Here is a 16,261-nt window from a genome sequence, read left to right as displayed (position 1 = left end):
CAGGGAGGGGCCGAGGGAGAGGGAGAGAGAGAATCCCAAGTAGGCTCCACGCTCACTGTGGAGCTAAACACAGGGCTCAATCTTATGACTGTGAGATCATGACCGGAGCAGAAATCAAGAGTTGGATGCTTAACCAACTGAACCACCCAGGTGCCCCTCAAGTTTATTTTTTAAATAACTTTTTAAGTGAACTGGTTTAAAGAAAAATCATTTTGGTGGTTTGCCATTTATTGCCATATTATTTAAAGAATAATCATTTTGGTGGTTTGCCACTGTGGCAAGTAATACGTGGCACAGTGTGTGGATATGGTAAAAATTACACTTTCTTACTCATTAGATAGCAGTATATTCCCATTTTACAAATGAGGAAACCAAGGCCCAGAAGGCCCAAAAGTCACAAAACCAATAAGTGGCCTAGATTTAACTCATTTCTGCCTGACTCCCAGTATTTTTAATCCTATAGGGTCTTATTTTAAGTTCCTAAGCTAAATTTGAACTTTTAAACCTTGGTAACTTGGAATATAACTGTGCTAAACATGCACTTGAAAAGATTGGATAATAGCCTGTGACTTAAGCTCTCACAGCTAATAGTACTTCAATTGTTTTAGGCCTAAAGATGTGCTTTATCTTTTCCTGATGCCCCAGAGAGTTGGTTGCTCTTTCAGCACTTGACGCATACTTCTATCATGTCACTTAGTGCTTTGGGCCGTAATAATCTATTCATGTGTCAGCTGCCCTCCCTACTGACTAGTGGGAACCGTGTTCTTTTTTATTTCTTTAGCATCTAGCACAGGACCTGCCACATGGGGGACATTAAGCCGTTGGTGAAAGAATGACAGGTTCTTGAATGTGACTGAACAACGCAAGGGTGTGGTGTATATGGTATACATTTCCTAAAGTTTAATGAAAGTGTCTTTTTTTTTTTTTTTAAACGTTTTTTATTTATTTTTGGGACAGAGAGAGACAGAGCATGAACGGGGGAGGGGCAGAGAGAGAGGGAGACACAGAATCGGAAACAGGCTCCAGGCTCCGAGCCGTCAGCCCAGAGCCTGACGCGGGGCTCGAACTCACAGACCGCGAGATCGTGACCTGGCTGAAGTCGGACGCTTAACCGACTGCGCCACCCAGGCGCCCCTGAAAGTGTCTTTAATTAATGAATTAAAATACTGATCGAGTCTATTCCTGCTGTATGGTTGGTATTGTACTAGACATCCTGACTGGAGGATACCAAGGAGAATGTCCCTGATTTTAGGGAGTGTGTGTGTGTGCGCACGTGTGTGTGTGTGTGTGCGCGTGTACAACGTAATGTGGAAGGTGGTAAGTGAAGGATGAAATGCAATGTCAGTTCAAGGAGGCTGAACAGCATAATAATTTAGAACAATGCTTCCTGAAAGTGCCACTCTGCAAAGATATCAGAAGCTAATGCCAAAATGTACATTAGTGCTTTGCTTCCTTCATCCAGAAAGTCTCACTATTGAAAAAAAAAATGTTGGTTGAATTAAATGTCGGTGTGTTTAATGACTGTTGCATGCTTCTTATCTTGTAACGGACTGATAACAAGCAGTTTGTTCACCAGCAACTTAACTTGCCTATGGACCATACTTTGAGTAACAATTGGTTAAGAGCACAGGCTCTGGAATCAAACGGCTTGTGTCCAAATTCTAGTTCTATCAGTTGTTGGCAATATGACCTTCGGAAATTCTAAACCTTAGTTTCCTCCTCTATCTAACTGGGATGATAATTTTCTTATTCCTTTAAGTTCTGAAAATTAAATAAGAAAGTGTATGATAGCACTCAGCAGAGAGGCCAGAACATTGTAAACACTCTGTAAATAATATTGTTATTAACAGCTACTGAGAATATATATTTTTTTAGCTGGCAGGGATTAGGGGTAGCTTCTCAGAGGTTGTGGTGGCAAAGAGGCATTAAGTGTCATTTACAGAATGTTATACCTATAGTGGGTTAATTCCCTGAAATAGTGTTTTACATTTTTAGAAGGACTTTTTAAAAGGTGCTGTTTTTAGGGGCGCCTGGGTGGCGCAGTCGGTTAAGCGTCTGACTTCAGCCAGGTCACGATCTCGCGGTCCGTGAGTTCGAGCCCCACGTCAGGCTCTGGGCTGATAGCTCGGAGCCTGGAGCCTGTTTCCGATTCTGTGTCTCCCTCTCTCTGACCCTCCCCCGTTCATGCTCTGTCTCTCTCTGTCCCAAAAATAAATAAAAAACGTTGGAAAAAAAAAAAATTTAAAAATAAAAAAATAAAAGGTGCTGTTTTTAAAACCTGGCTGTGGAAAGCTCTGGCTTCTTTTGAGTAAAGGCAGGAACGCAGTAGCATTTGTTGAACACCTACTATCAACCAACCATTCTGGCTTTTTTTGTATAATGTTGCTTGATTCCAAGAAGCACCTAAGCACCTAACACATAGTGAATCAAAGTATCAACTCTGTGGCCAGACTGCTAGGGTTTTGCTCTGGTTCTGCAGCATTCTTATTGTGTGGCGTTGGGCAGTTTACTTAAACTCTGTATCTTGGTTTCCTCATCTGTAAAATGGAGTTAATACAAGTTCCTACATACAAAGGCTATAGTGAAAATTAAGGGAGATAATATATTTAAAGTGCTTATAACTGTTCCCAACGAGAGTTGGCTGCTAGTATTATTATTATTTATTAATATAATAGAAGTTTGCCTATGGTCATACATCTAATAAAAGGCAAGGTCTGGATTTGAATCCACGTTTTTTTCAAATTCTCAATTCTTTGTAATTGGTTCTACATGCAGCTTTTAGTGTGATCTTTCTAGAATGGAAATATTATCATGTTACTACCATGCTTCAAACCTTCTATGGCTTCCCATTCCTTTAGGATCAAAATGAAAGTTCCTCACATGGCTTGCTAGGTGCTCTATGGCCTGGGCTTGCTTCTGTTGCCTTAACTCATATTTCCCGTTCCTTCTTCCTCTCCCTCCAATTAACAGAGGCTTTGATTTTATCCCTTTCCACCTCAGGACCTGTGCATATGCTTGCTCTCTAAAGCTTAGAATACTCTTTCCCCTTTACTTAACTAACCCCTGCTTTTTTCTTAGCTTCTTCAGAGAACCTCATTAAATTAAGTCTTTATGTTAAATATTTGGGAGAAGTAAAGATTATATAACTTCCCTTTCATGGCACTCATTCCTTACCCTCGTAATTACTTGTCTCTTATTGGTCTTCCTTCTTAGACTCTAAGATCTATAAGGCAAGGACTTTCGATCTCCATTAGCAGTATAACCCTAAGACCTTTCCCAGTACCTGACACATAGTAAGCACTGAATAAATATTCATTGACTTGGATTGAGTTTTAATAGTCATTGGCATGATTCTTAGAACAGCAGAATGAATGATGTGCTGCTTTTTGCCTCTTTTCTAGCTCGTTTCTCCAAATAGCACAGAGCATAAAGAGATGTTCGTTTTCAGCAACTCCCTTCTCTGCATTGATTGAGGTTTTCAGACCATTGTATTGTTAGGCATTCTCACTGCCCAGCTTTTCAGAGATAAAATGATTTTCTTTTCTTCTGATTTTCATTTCATCATGATCCATTTTTCCTCTGGGAGTGGTGGGGTAGGGCTCTGACCTTGAGATGGAATTGGGCAGGGGAGCAAAGTGCTGGCTTTTGTTCTATAAATGGTCTGCACTGCTGCAGCTGCAACTCACCCAGGAGGGGAGAGGAAGAAGGTCCTGCAGGTTTCTTAATCTGCCTGCCTCCCTTGCTGAGCAGCTGCCTGGAGATGGAAATCTTATTCATCTGGGAGCAGCTTCCAAGCCTGAAGCTGATGTAGCCCCTGTGCTTTGTGGAGACTAAAAGCATCACTCAGCATCACTCTCTCTAACGCTACTTTTTTTTCTTTTTTTTTTTTTTTCCTTGAAGTCCACTTACATTGCTTAAAATGGAGGTATGATTTATATTTAGTGGAATCCATGGATTCTAAGTTCCCTAATACCCCAACAGGCTCCCTTGTGTCCTGTCTCAGGCAGTAAGAATGTTATCCTGAAGGTAGCATTATTTTGTCATTTTAGATTGACTTTTGACAATTATTTCATTTCTTCCCTTCTGCTTTCCCTGTCTGATCGTTCAAGTTATGTTTATTGCAGAAAATTTGTAAAATACAGAAAAGTGTAGACACTGAAGAAAAATTACATGTGTTCTTACTACTCAAAGGCCTATTCTGCCTTGAAATGACCAGAGTTCCCAGTATTTCTTTGTCAAACTACGTCAAACTATGGTTTTTCTGTTGGTTTTCTCTGAGGGCTTATCAATAGCTGCTTCACTTTTTTGGAATGCTGCCTAGGCAAATGCCTATATGTTCGTTCTTTATAACTTGATAAAATGCTACCTCACCTGTGAAGTCTTCCCTGAGCTCCCTTTCTCTCTCTTGTCCCTGTAATATTCAGTATGTGACTATTACTGCCTTTTTCTTACTGTAGTGAAGATGTTTGTGTACTTTCTTGTCTCTCCAAAACACTCTTAGTGAGCTCCTTTATTTATTTATTATTATTTTTTAATGTATATTTATTTTTGAGACAGAGCAAGAGACAGAGTGCAAGCAGGGGAGGGGCAGAGAGAGAGGGAGACACAGAATCCGAGGCAGGCTCCAGGCTCTGAGCTGTCAGCACAGATCCCAACGCGGGGCTTGAACTCACGAACCGTGAGATCATGAGCCGAAGTTGGACGCTTAATCATTTGAGCCACTCAGGCACCCCTTAGTGAGCTCCTTTAAAGGATAGGCTACATATTGCCCAGTAGTGTGCCTAGGACAAAAGAGGCTTTGAGTAAATGTTTGTTGAATGAATGAATGAATGAGTGAATGAGTGAATGAACAAATGAACAAAATCTTGTGAAAGTAAGTGTTGAATAGAATGCATACTCAGTGGCAGGAATGGACAACTCCCACTTTAGTTAGTCAGTCTTATTTGCAGAATGTCAAGAAAGAAAACTAGTGTTTTAGAATACTTTTTACTTTCCTGAAAGCTTTTGGAAGAGGAAGTCAGAGATTGTGCTAGAAAGTGGTAAGGAATGTTATTTAGGGAGGTTACCTGGAAGTTTGCAGTACCTAGCATTTACTCTTTATAAGGGCAAGGGAATTGGCATTTGTAGTCATATTATGCCGGGCAAATTACTTATATAATCTTATTTAATCATTGCAACAACTGTATGAACTAGGTATCATTATTCTCATTTTGTAGCTGAAGAATCTGAGACTCAGAAAACTGAATTAATTGTCCAAGGTCAAATAGGTAATAAGGGGCAGAGCCAACATTTAAATCCAGGACTATCATGTCTCTGATCCACTTCCATTATTTCCATTATTCATTTCGTAGAGAGCCATGCCCCTTGCTATCAATTGATGAAGCTTTGTTTGGCATGAAAATTCAGGAATTCTATTGTTATTATTCCATTTATCTTCATTTTGATGACCTTTTTGACAAGATAACACTAATACCATATTTCTGTGTAGCCATCGATTCTATTTTATCACCACACCTGATCTTCACACGTCTATTAATTTAGACCTAGATTATAATCCCCTTTATTGTGGAATAAACTGAGGCCGACAGAGACAAGTAACTTGCCTTAGTAAATATTGCTAATAAGCTAGAGGGCCAAGATTTGACCCTAAATCCAGTGTTCTTTTCACTGCAGCATGTAGATCTGCTGAAGCTGATTATAGCCAGCATAGTCTCTACAACAGTATTTCTCAAGCTGGGGACATTTAATAATGTCTGGAGATAATTTTTTTTATTAAAAAAATTTTTTTAATGTTTATTTTTGAGGGAGAGACAGAGAGCAAGCAGGGGAGGGGCAGACAGAAAGGGAGACACAGAATCTGAAGCAGGCTCCAGGCTCTGAGCTGTCAGCACAGAGCTCGACGCAGGACTCACAAACCGTGAGATCATGACCTGAGCCAAAGTCAGACGTTTAGCCAACTGAGCCACCCAGGTACCCCTGGAGATAATTTTTATTGTCACCATTTCAGGGGGGTACTGTTGGCATCTTGTGGGTAGAGATTAGGGATACATAGGCCAGCCCCCCCGCAACAAAGAATTATTTGGTCTAAAATGTCAATAGTGCTGAGGTTGAGAAATTTTGCTCTTTTATTTTTTAATTTTTTTTTTTTTTTCAACGTTTTTTTATTTATTTTTGGGACAGAGAGAGACAGAGCATGAACGGGGGAGGGGCAGAGAGAGAGGGAGACACAGAATCGGAAACAGGCTCCAGTCTCCGAGCCATCAGCCCAGAGCCTGACGCGGGGCTCGAACTCACGGACCGCGAGATCGTGACCTGGCTGAAGTCGGACGCCCAACCGACTGCGCCACCCAGGCGCCCCAAAATTTTGCTCTTTTAAAACAGTTGGGTTTCATGCCTCATTTCTCCAGAAGAGGTGAAATACCCAAGGTTAGCCTCCAAAGTGATGAGATTAATTCTTTTAGAATTGGCTTTTCTTTAGTAGCAGTGAATAGTTATTAATCACCAGATTTTATTCAATGTTCTATCAGGCAAGAACTGGGGATGCAAAAGACATTAGACATGATCTGTTCCTTCAGGGAGTTTAGAGTTTTCTGGAGGAGGTTTAAGAGGATCTGCTTACTTTACCCTGGTTGCAGATAAACTGCCCTAGATCCCAGGAGTCACTGCATTGCAGGAGTGGCTGTACTCAGGGACCACCCTGATTCAAGTAGTGCTGCTGACTTAAAGGAACCCTCCTCATAGCTGACTCTTCCTTCCCATAGTTATGCGATGCCCACCAAAACCATGGAGGTATTGCGGCTGCAAGACCAAGGCAGCAAAATGTTCTTGGACTCAGTTCTTACCACCCATGAGCGAGTGGTTCAGGTAGGCACTCTGGGAGAAACTTGAAATGTATTTGCCTCTCCTGGTTCTTCTTCTATTTTTTTCTCCTTCTGCCATGCCCTTCTCTTCCTGTTGCCTGCCCCCTGAAATGATGATGTTCTCCAGGCTTTAGTTCTTGATCCTTCCATCTCTCCTTGTGTAATACCTTCCCTCTATGCAATCTCACTCATTCCCCGGGTCTCAGTGGCCATCATAATATACCGACAACCCCCTGATACATATCTCCCAGTCCTGATGGGTTATATACTAATAACCCCTAGATAACATCTCCAGTCCTGATCTCTCCGTTGAGCTTCAAACCTGATATCCACTTATTTACTGGACTTCTCCACTGGGATATTCCACAGGTGTCCTACACTCAGCATATATAAAACCAGTTGTAGAGGAACTGACGTTTTGCTTTTTAAAGTTTGTTTTTTTAGGGGTGCCTGGGTGGCTCAGTTGGTTGAATCTGTGACTTTGGCTCAGGTTATGATCTTGCGGTTTGGGGGTTTGATCCCTGCTTCCAATTCTGTGTTTCCCTCTCCCTCTGCCCCTCCTCTGTCACACTCTATCTCTCTCTCTCAAAAGTAAACACTAAAAAATTTTATTAAGTTTATTTTTTTTAATTTATTTTGAGAGCGAGAGAGAGGGAGCTTGTGAGCAGGGGGAGGAGAGGGAGGGCGAGAGACCGAGAGACCGGGAGAGAGGGAATTCCAAGTAGGCTCCCTGCTGTCAGTGCAGGGCCTGATGTGGGGCTTGATCTCAAATAGTGACATCATGACCTGAGCCGAAATCAAAAGTTGGAGACTTAACCAACTGAGCCACCCAGATGCCCCCTGACAGCTTTATTGAGAATTTTATTCATATACAATTTACCCATTTAACATGTACAATTAAATGGATTTTAATATATTCACAGTTAGGCAACCATCACCACAATTTTAGAACAATTTCATTACCCCGAAAGGAAACTCTACCCATTTGCAGTCACTCCTCTTTTCCTGTCCCCCCCAGCTCCTGGCAACCACAAATCTGTTTCTGCCTCTATGATCTTACCTCTTCTGGACATTTCATTTAAATGGAATTATACAATATGTGGCCTTTTCTGTCTGGCTACTTCCACTTAGCATGTTTTCAAGGTTCATCCATGTTGTAGCAGGTATTAATGCTTCATTCCTTTTTATTGCCAAATAATATTCCAGTGTATGGACATCACCCCTTTCTGACCCACTCAAGAAGTATATCAAGACGTATATATTCCGTAATATATGTTCCGTAAAATAACATTCCGTAACAGAATGTTAAGGTAGTAACACCTTAAATCTATTATGCTAACTTTAAAAATTAAGTACTTAACAATCTTTAGTTCTTTAAATATTATCAGAAATAAATTATTTGAGATACAGATCTTAAGAAAGATCTATCTTGCCACTGAGGCCCATAGGATAAAGTTTGATCTCTTTAGTGCCTAAATACCTTTATGATTCTCTTCCTGCTTTTCCTCTTCTCACCCCATTCATTCCAGCCATACATGGAACTCATTTTAATTCCCTAGTACTGTGTGATGCAACCACACTTTACTGATTTCTTCTGCTTTGAAAACCCTCCCTATTACTGCTGAATTCTCCTAGTTTACTCCTGTTTTTCTTCAAGTCTCCACCTAGAAGTTACCTTTTTTTGGAAGCTGTCTTTGACCTCCTTAGGTCAGGAGATATTTGTCTTGTGGGTTCCTGCAGCCCCCTGCATGCCCTTCTCCTACACATCTGATTTGCCTCTGGATTCTCTGCACAGGGTCTGACACTAGTCCAGTCTATGTGGGTACACCTGAGTTGAATCAGAAAGTCATCCTGGACTTGATAACCTCTTGGTCCAGTTATGATATCCATTGTCTGCAGGAGCAGATACTAGCCATGACTACTATGTTGGCAAGCAGACACTTTGATGGCAAGAGGAATCCTGTAGAGGCTGGCTCTGAAACTGGCTCTGGGTGTTAATCCTCTACCCAAGGGCCCTGTAGCTCTGCTGAAGCTGACATCTGAGCCCCTGCCATGTCTGTCCAATCACCTGGCTTTCAGTGCCCTCTCTTAGAGCATCTTCTTTCCTTTGCAGATCAGCGGTTTGAGTGCTACATTTGCAGAGATTTTCTTGGAAATAATCCAAAGCAATCTTCCTGAAGGAGTCAGATTGTCAGTGAAGGAGGTATGTGCTAGTTTGAGAAGAGGCCCCCTGGTGGCCCACCTGTGTTCAATATAGATAAGAGCATCTGGCTTTAGAAACAAGACAGAAATGTGGGTAATTTAGCCCAGATAATAAACAGGAAAGGTTTGCAGACTGGTAAAACTGTGGTCATTATCCTGCCTCTTCCAATGGATCAGGGATGATCCTTTATGGACCACAGGAGCAGAACTCCATCACAGTATCCTGGTGTTAGGGGTGAACCCATAGTTGTGTGCAGAAATAACATGATTTAAGATTACATACAGTCTAATTAATCAGAACACAAATTAGGAAATGTACTTTAAAGAAGAGTTTCCTGGACCTTTAAGGCTTGACTGTAGCCTGACTGAAGAGAGAATGCCAATCAGAAGGAAATTTGGCATGCAAAACTTAGAAAACATTAGGAACTTCAGCCTAAATACTGAGTATTTGGGTCCATATGCCAAGACAAGCCTTGTTATGACACAGATACATCAGGTCATTTTAGACTGATGCAATTTGCTGCATCCAGCTCTCCTTGTTCTGAGTCCATGCTTGTTAATTCTTTTCTTGTTATTCAGGTTTCACACAGATCTGTATACAGGAGAAAATGTGCTGGTCATGCTGACTTAAATATTCCAGTCCTTATGTCTTTCCTATTGTAGATGGAGAATTTGGGCATTGCCTCTCTTTAAATGCTTCTAATGAGATACTCAGCATTCTGACATTAATTCTTTATATGTCTGTCTTCTCTCACCAGACTTAAGTTCATTTAAGGCAGGGAGGAAGTCCGATTCAACTTAGAATCCCTAGTATCTAATATAAGTCTCATGAAAAGTTAGTTGAATCTGAATCATTCTCTACAGAGCTGTCTGATGGCTTTTTTAAACGTGTATTTATTTATTTTTGAGAGAGAGAGAGAGAGAGTGCGAGCAGGGGAGAGGGACAGGAAGAGTGGGAGAGGATCCCAAGCAGGCTTCATGCTCAGCACAGAGCCTGACTCAGGGCTTGATCCCACAAACTGTGAGATCATGACCTGAACCAAAATCAAGAGTCATATGCTTAACCGAGTGAGCCACCCAGATGCCCTGCTTTTTTTTTTAATGCTGTGTATGTATGAATAACTGAAAGCTCTGTAGTAATTCCCACGTACTTTCTTTTTCTTCTCCCCAGCACACTGAAGAAGACTTCAAAGGAAGGTTCAAAGCTCGGCCAGAACTGGAAGAACTGTTGGCTAAGTTGAACTAGCTCATTGCAAACCCTTTCAAGCCAGGACTGGTGATATTGAGTGCCAAGGGGAAGAGCTTCCTGGGTGGTCAAAATTAAGAAGATCCTTTAGATATTGTAACTACCCATCCCCATTAACCAGGAATGCCTCCTCTCTTATATGGAGGAGTGTTGCCGATTACCACTTTCCTTTGAGCCAACCTAAGACATCCTTCATCTAATAAAAATCTGCAGCTGGTGGACATGTGCGTATGTGAGAAGTCCGTCCATCCTGTGGAGTATCTTTTATTTTTTTATTTTAAGATTTTATTTTTAAGTAATCTCTACACCCACCCAGCAGCGTGGGGCTTGAACTCACAACCCCAAGATCAAGAGTCATATGCTCCACCGACTGAGCCAGCCAGCTGCCCTGTGGAGTATCTTTAAGGGATTCTATTTTCTCTTTAGCACAAAAACATACTTCCCTTCAATATTTCTCCAGTTACAGTGATCTCATTCTTTAAAGCAATCTGGCATTGAGTCTTTTAGTGAAACAGAGGATCATAAGTAAACTTGGGTAGAAGGAATAGGGACGGGGCTTTTGGTTTTGCTTATGAAAAAAGCTCTCCAGATAGAAACAAGGTCTGTCCATAGTGAAAAAAATTGCTTTGTGGGGCAGTGACTTGTCATATTCAGGCAGATGTTACATAACTGCTAATTAGGGTTACCTGGAGTGGGTTTAAACAAAGAATTAAAGTTGATTTTGGTCAGGGGTCAGAAAACTACTGCTTGTGAGCCAAGCCCCACTGACTGCCTGCTTGTTTATTTGTTTTAATGTTTGTTTATTTATTTATTTATTTACTTATTTATTTATTTAGAGAGCATGAGCGGGGTAGGGGCAGAGAGAGAAAGAGAGAGAGAGGAAGAGTGGGAATCCCAAGCAGGCTCTGTGCTGTGAGTGCGTCTGACACAGGGGCTCAGTCTCATGAACTGTGAGATCATGGCTTGAGCTGAAATCAAGAGTTGGATGATTAACCGACTGAGCCACCCCGGCACCCCGCGCTTTTTTTTTTTTTTTTTTAAGTAATTCATTGAGGTGAAATTCACAAACCACAAAATTAACCATTTTAAAGCAAACAATTCAGTGGTATTTAATGCATTCACAATGTTATACAACTACCACCTATATCTAGTTCTAAAACCCCATTGCCTATTTATTGGAACAGAGCCATGGTCACTCATTTACATGTCATCTATGGTTGCTTTCACACTGGCAGCTGAGTAGTTGCGACACAGACTGTAAAACCAAAACATTCATTATGTGTCCTTTATAAAAACAGTCAATCCCTGATCTAAGTCACTGATTCTCAAACTTAAGTGTGTATCAGGATCACCTGGAGGGCTTTTTTAAACATAAATTGCTGCTCTTACCCCCAGATTTTCTGACTTAGTAGATCTTGAATGAGGGCCTATAATTTGAATTTCTTACACATTCCTAGGTGATGCTGATGCTACTGGTCCAGGGTTAACTTTTTGTTTTAACATTCATTTTTGAGAGACTGAGCAGGAGATGAGCCGGAGAGGGGCAGAGAGAGGAAGACACGGAATCCAAAGGAGGCTCTGGGCTCTGAGCTGTAAGCACAGAGCCTGACGCAGGGCTTGAACTCATGAACCATGAGATCATGACCTGGGCCGAAGTTGGATGCTTAACTGACTGAGCCACCCAGGCCCCCCCAGGATTACCTCTTTGAGAACCATTCGTCTAAGTGACCTCTAATGTTTTTCCTATTTTGAACATTAGTTCGTTCATACTTTTGTACATAATAGCTTATCATTTATTGAGCTAGACCCTGCTCAAGGTACTAAATGAGCGCTAATCCTTACACCAGTCTTTTAGGGTGTGTATAGGAGTGTGCATGTGGATGGGTATCTGTGTATGTGAAAAGGTTATGTGTGAGTGGTGTGTCTGAGTATGCATGGGTGTATCTCACATTTACTGAGCCCTCATTATATCTATGTACTTTATAAAGATTATCCTTGAGATTGATAGTATTCCAGTTTTATACATGGAGAAACTGAGGTTTGGAGAGATGAAGTGACTTCCTTTTCCTGAAGGGTCACATAGCTAATAAGTGGCAGATCTTTCTCCTCGCTTCTGTGGGATACTCCTACACAGAGATCTGTGGGAGCCCAGAGCAGTCTTAGCATTGCAGGTACTTTTCTGAAACTCAACAGTTTCAGTCCTGATGTTATTATGGTTTCTTTGCCTTGGTCTCTAAAGGCAGTAAGAAGAAACTCAAGATTTCCTTCCAAGGTATAACCCTAAGGGAGGGCTGTCAAGAGAGCAGATACCCTCAATTAAAATGTTTCACTGAATTCCCATTGGAGGTTCAGCAGGCTAGTACTTCCAAGTGAACCCCACTGGGAGTGTGGGCAGAATTTTTTAGGTGAAGACTGATATTTTGGTTGTAGAATTATTCATTGCTGAGTCTCCTTTAGAGAAGATAAAAGAGAAGTTGCTAACGATGAGTGTAAATTTGGGGGATGTATAGTGACATGAAGATAAGAAGATGAATAAACACATGTTTGCAAACACACACACACTGTCCCCATATCTATCATATGGACTCCATTTAGGAACCTGGAAAACAGCATTTCTTTTCAGTTTCCCACTTTTCCTTGTTATTGATTTGTGGAAGCAGGACACAGGATTTCATAAATTGAGAAGATATTAGAGCTGAAGAACATTAGGACCCAGCTAGCCTAACCCTCTCTTTTAGCAGGTGTGGGTTAGGGGCCAAGGAAAGGCAGTGCTTTACCCAAGGTCACTGGGCACCTCATTGGCAGAGCTGGGAGCAGGATTTAGATCTCTTGATTCCCAGTCCATCCCTTTCCATTACATCATGGAGGGATGAGTCAGGCTTATCTCGTAAATAGGAGGCAGCTGGGTTCTGTCACCTTGGAGTCTTGTGTCACTGACCTCGTTGATTTTTCCTCTTGCCAGAGTCGAAGAGCTTTTGTTACTCATTAATCTGCCCTGAAATAAGTGGAAATTGCTCCTAATGTCTTATCCTGGCAAGAAGGATGGGAGATATTCTGATTGCTAGAACCTCAGAGTTACAATGACAAGCTTCATTTGACTCTCTAGAGTGAGGCCCATAAGGAAATGGACTTTCCTAGAATCACATGGCAGTGAAATCAAATGGAATGCAAGTCTTCTGGCTCTAGGTTGAAAATACCTTGGCCACCCTCCCTGAGACAACTTATTATAAAGGAAAGAGTCAGACAAACTTGGGCTATTCCTAGTTTCTGCACTTATTAGTCTTAAGGCCTCAGGTGAATTATTTTCACCTCATAAACCTCAGTTTTCTGATCTGTAAAGTGGAAAGAATCCCTTTAGCAGTTTGAGATAGAGATAATGTATACAATGGGCTAGCAAGTGCTCAGTAAATGTTGGATTACCTTCCCTTCTAAACTTCTTCAGCATACTTTTTAAAGAGTTTTTTAAAGAGTTTTTTTAAGTATAACTTAAAAAATATATAGTAAAACAACCTATCTTAAGTGTGTATTTGATCAGTTTTAAAAAATAGTCACCCCTAGAAGTACACTTCTAGCCAGATAAAGAATACTTCCATAACCCCAGAAAGTTCCTTGGCATTCATTCATTCTTCCTCAGAAGCAACCATTAATATCATTTCTAGTGCCACAGATTAGTTTTGCTTTTCTAGTATTACATATAAATATCACAGTATATACCCTTTTGTGTCTGATTTCATTTACCCTGTTTTATCCATGTTGTTGTGTGTATCAATAGTTCATCCCTTCAGCATACTTTTAGTTTTCAATGTCCTGGTTAGCGTTAAACTGTGCCCAGAACCACCATGAAAACATGAGGGGTAGGCAGAAGAGACAAGACGGAAGATCAATGGATTGGGATTCAGAACATCTGGGTGCTAGTTTTGGCTCCATCAATACATAACCTTCGGGATGACCCGTTTTGGTCATTTGAAAGATGAGATAATTGACCCAGCAGGGAAACCGACTTGTCCAAGGTCACTGTGTTAGCCAGTGAGAGCCAGAGATAGCTCCAGTTTACTCAATTCCTGGTCAGTGCATATCACTGAGATTTCCAGAAATGAATCTTTATGTAGATCAGTAACTTTCAAGAAGGACTGAATGCCTGGATTGAATGGGCAGTCTTCCTAAGTAAGGCCAGCAAATTCCTTAGCTTCATGTTTTAGTCCCTTTCTTCTAGCTAAGGATGCCTTGTTCTGCTACCACAGAAATTGGCAGCTGGAAATTGGCAGCTGTGGATTCTGAGAGTGTTTTAGTTGCAGGTAAAGAAATGGAATCTGGACATTTTGGGCATTCAAACACTGTAGCAATGCTCAGAGACCCCTATTTCTAGGGTGTAAATTGTACCTAAGGAAAGAAAGCTCTCTGCGCAAGCACTAGGTATGTCTAGAACTAGACCTGTTGGAAAATGCAGTGCACACAGAATTGGCCAATGTGTCTTGTGCTGGTTTAATCTGTGCTTTGATATCTTTGTGCCATTTTTGTCTTCAGATGTCTGGTTTCCCTGGAGAATCTGAAATGACTCATTTAGTTCTTATAAATCCCCCTGGAATGACTTTCATTCCCAGTCATTTCAGATTTAGCTCACCATTTAGACAGAATGCCCAGGCTCTGAAAGATGCCTGAGCTCCAGAGAATGAAAACTCTTCAGAAGAAAGCTGCTGGAAAAGAATCCCTCCCACTTCTGCCAGCTTTAAGTCCCTGCTGGAGCAGAATAGGGAACTCTATCATTCTATACAGCGGACAGTGTAAGGTTTCAACCTGGACTGGCTCCAGTTCTCTTTAGATTTCTAGTCAGCAGCCCAAGGACTTAGCCTCGCAACTTTACCTGAGGAAGGGAGTGGGAGGCATCTCTTATTACTCATCTAGTAAAATGCCATTACAGTGCACCTTTGTCCTGAGCACAGGCCAAGTCCCCAGCTAAAGACCTTGCAGGGAAGGGCCAACTCTTGAGTCTGCCCTAGGCCTAGCCAAGGGTGGCATCCACCCAGCCAAGAGGTCTCTCCACTCATCCCTGGCACCAAGCCTCTGTACACAGGTAAGTATAGGTTATATAGGGATAAGCACGGACCACCTTAAATTACAGCTCCATGGCTATGGGCTCCAGAGCTTAGAGACTTAAAAAACGTGCCAATCTATAACCCTGTGGGCAATGTGTACTGGTTAATCTTTTTATTTATTTATTTATTTATTTATTTATTTATTTATTTATTTATTTATTTTTTAGTATATGAAATTTACTGTCAAATTGGTTTCCATACAACACCCAGTGCTCATCCCAAAAGGTGCCCTCCTCAATACCCATCACCCACCCTGCCCTCCCTCCCACCCCCCATCAACCCTCAGTTTGTTCTCAGTTTTTAACAGTCTCTTATGCTTTGGCTCTCTCCCACTCTAACCTCTTTTTTTTTTTTTTTTTTTTTTCCCTTCCCCTCCCCCATGGGTTTCTGTTACGTTTCTCAGGATCCACATAAGAGTGAAACCATATGGTATCTGTCTTTCTCTGTATGGCTTATTTCACTTAGCATCACACTCTCCAGTTCCATCCACGTTGCTACAAAAGGCCATATTTCATTCTTTCTCATTGCCACGTAGTATTCCATTGTGTATATAAACCACAATTTCTTTATCCATTCATCAGTTGATGGACATTTAGGCTCTTTCCATAATTTGGCTATTGTTGAGAGTGCTGCTATAAACATTGGGGTACAAGTGCCCCTATGCATCATGTGTACTGGTTAATCTTTAAGTAAAACACTAAAAAAAGAAAAAGAAAGAAAGAAAAGGTAGTATTTACATAGTCTATGTAGTTACTATTTGTTAAACATTATACTAAGCACTGGATGACTATGAGACCACAGAACAGAGAACAGCATAGACTTTAGAATAAGACTTGAAAGTCTGACCCCCAAACTGACGT

At 41.2% G+C, this 16,261-nt stretch overlaps 1 protein-coding gene across 16 annotated transcripts in view; it reads left to right on the top strand.

Moving 5' to 3' along the window:
• MRPL48 (mitochondrial ribosomal protein L48) overlaps positions 1-10,556 on the top strand; it is a 54,834-nt gene extending 44,278 nt beyond the window's left edge. For 14 of the 16 annotated variants that reach the window (XM_058687813.1, XM_058687822.1, XM_058687818.1 and 11 more), the window contains 3 exons: positions 6,762-6,864; positions 8,974-9,063; positions 10,234-10,556. In XM_058687813.1, coding sequence (XP_058543796.1) covers positions 6,762-6,864; positions 8,974-9,063; positions 10,234-10,308 — 268 coding nt within the window. In that variant the 3' untranslated portion in view covers positions 10,309-10,556. The remainder of the gene's footprint in view (positions 1-6,761; positions 6,865-8,973; positions 9,064-10,233) is intronic. The other 2 variants (XM_058687820.1, XM_058687825.1) reach the window with 2 other exon arrangements.
• The last annotated feature ends 5,705 nt before the right edge of the window (positions 10,557-16,261 follow it).

The sequence above is a fragment of the Neofelis nebulosa genome, chromosome 10 (assembly GCF_028018385.1).
Source record: "Neofelis nebulosa isolate mNeoNeb1 chromosome 10, mNeoNeb1.pri, whole genome shotgun sequence".
Classification (NCBI taxonomy): domain Eukaryota; kingdom Metazoa; phylum Chordata; class Mammalia; order Carnivora; family Felidae; genus Neofelis; species Neofelis nebulosa.
This window is presented reverse-complemented; position numbering and strand designations above follow the sequence as displayed.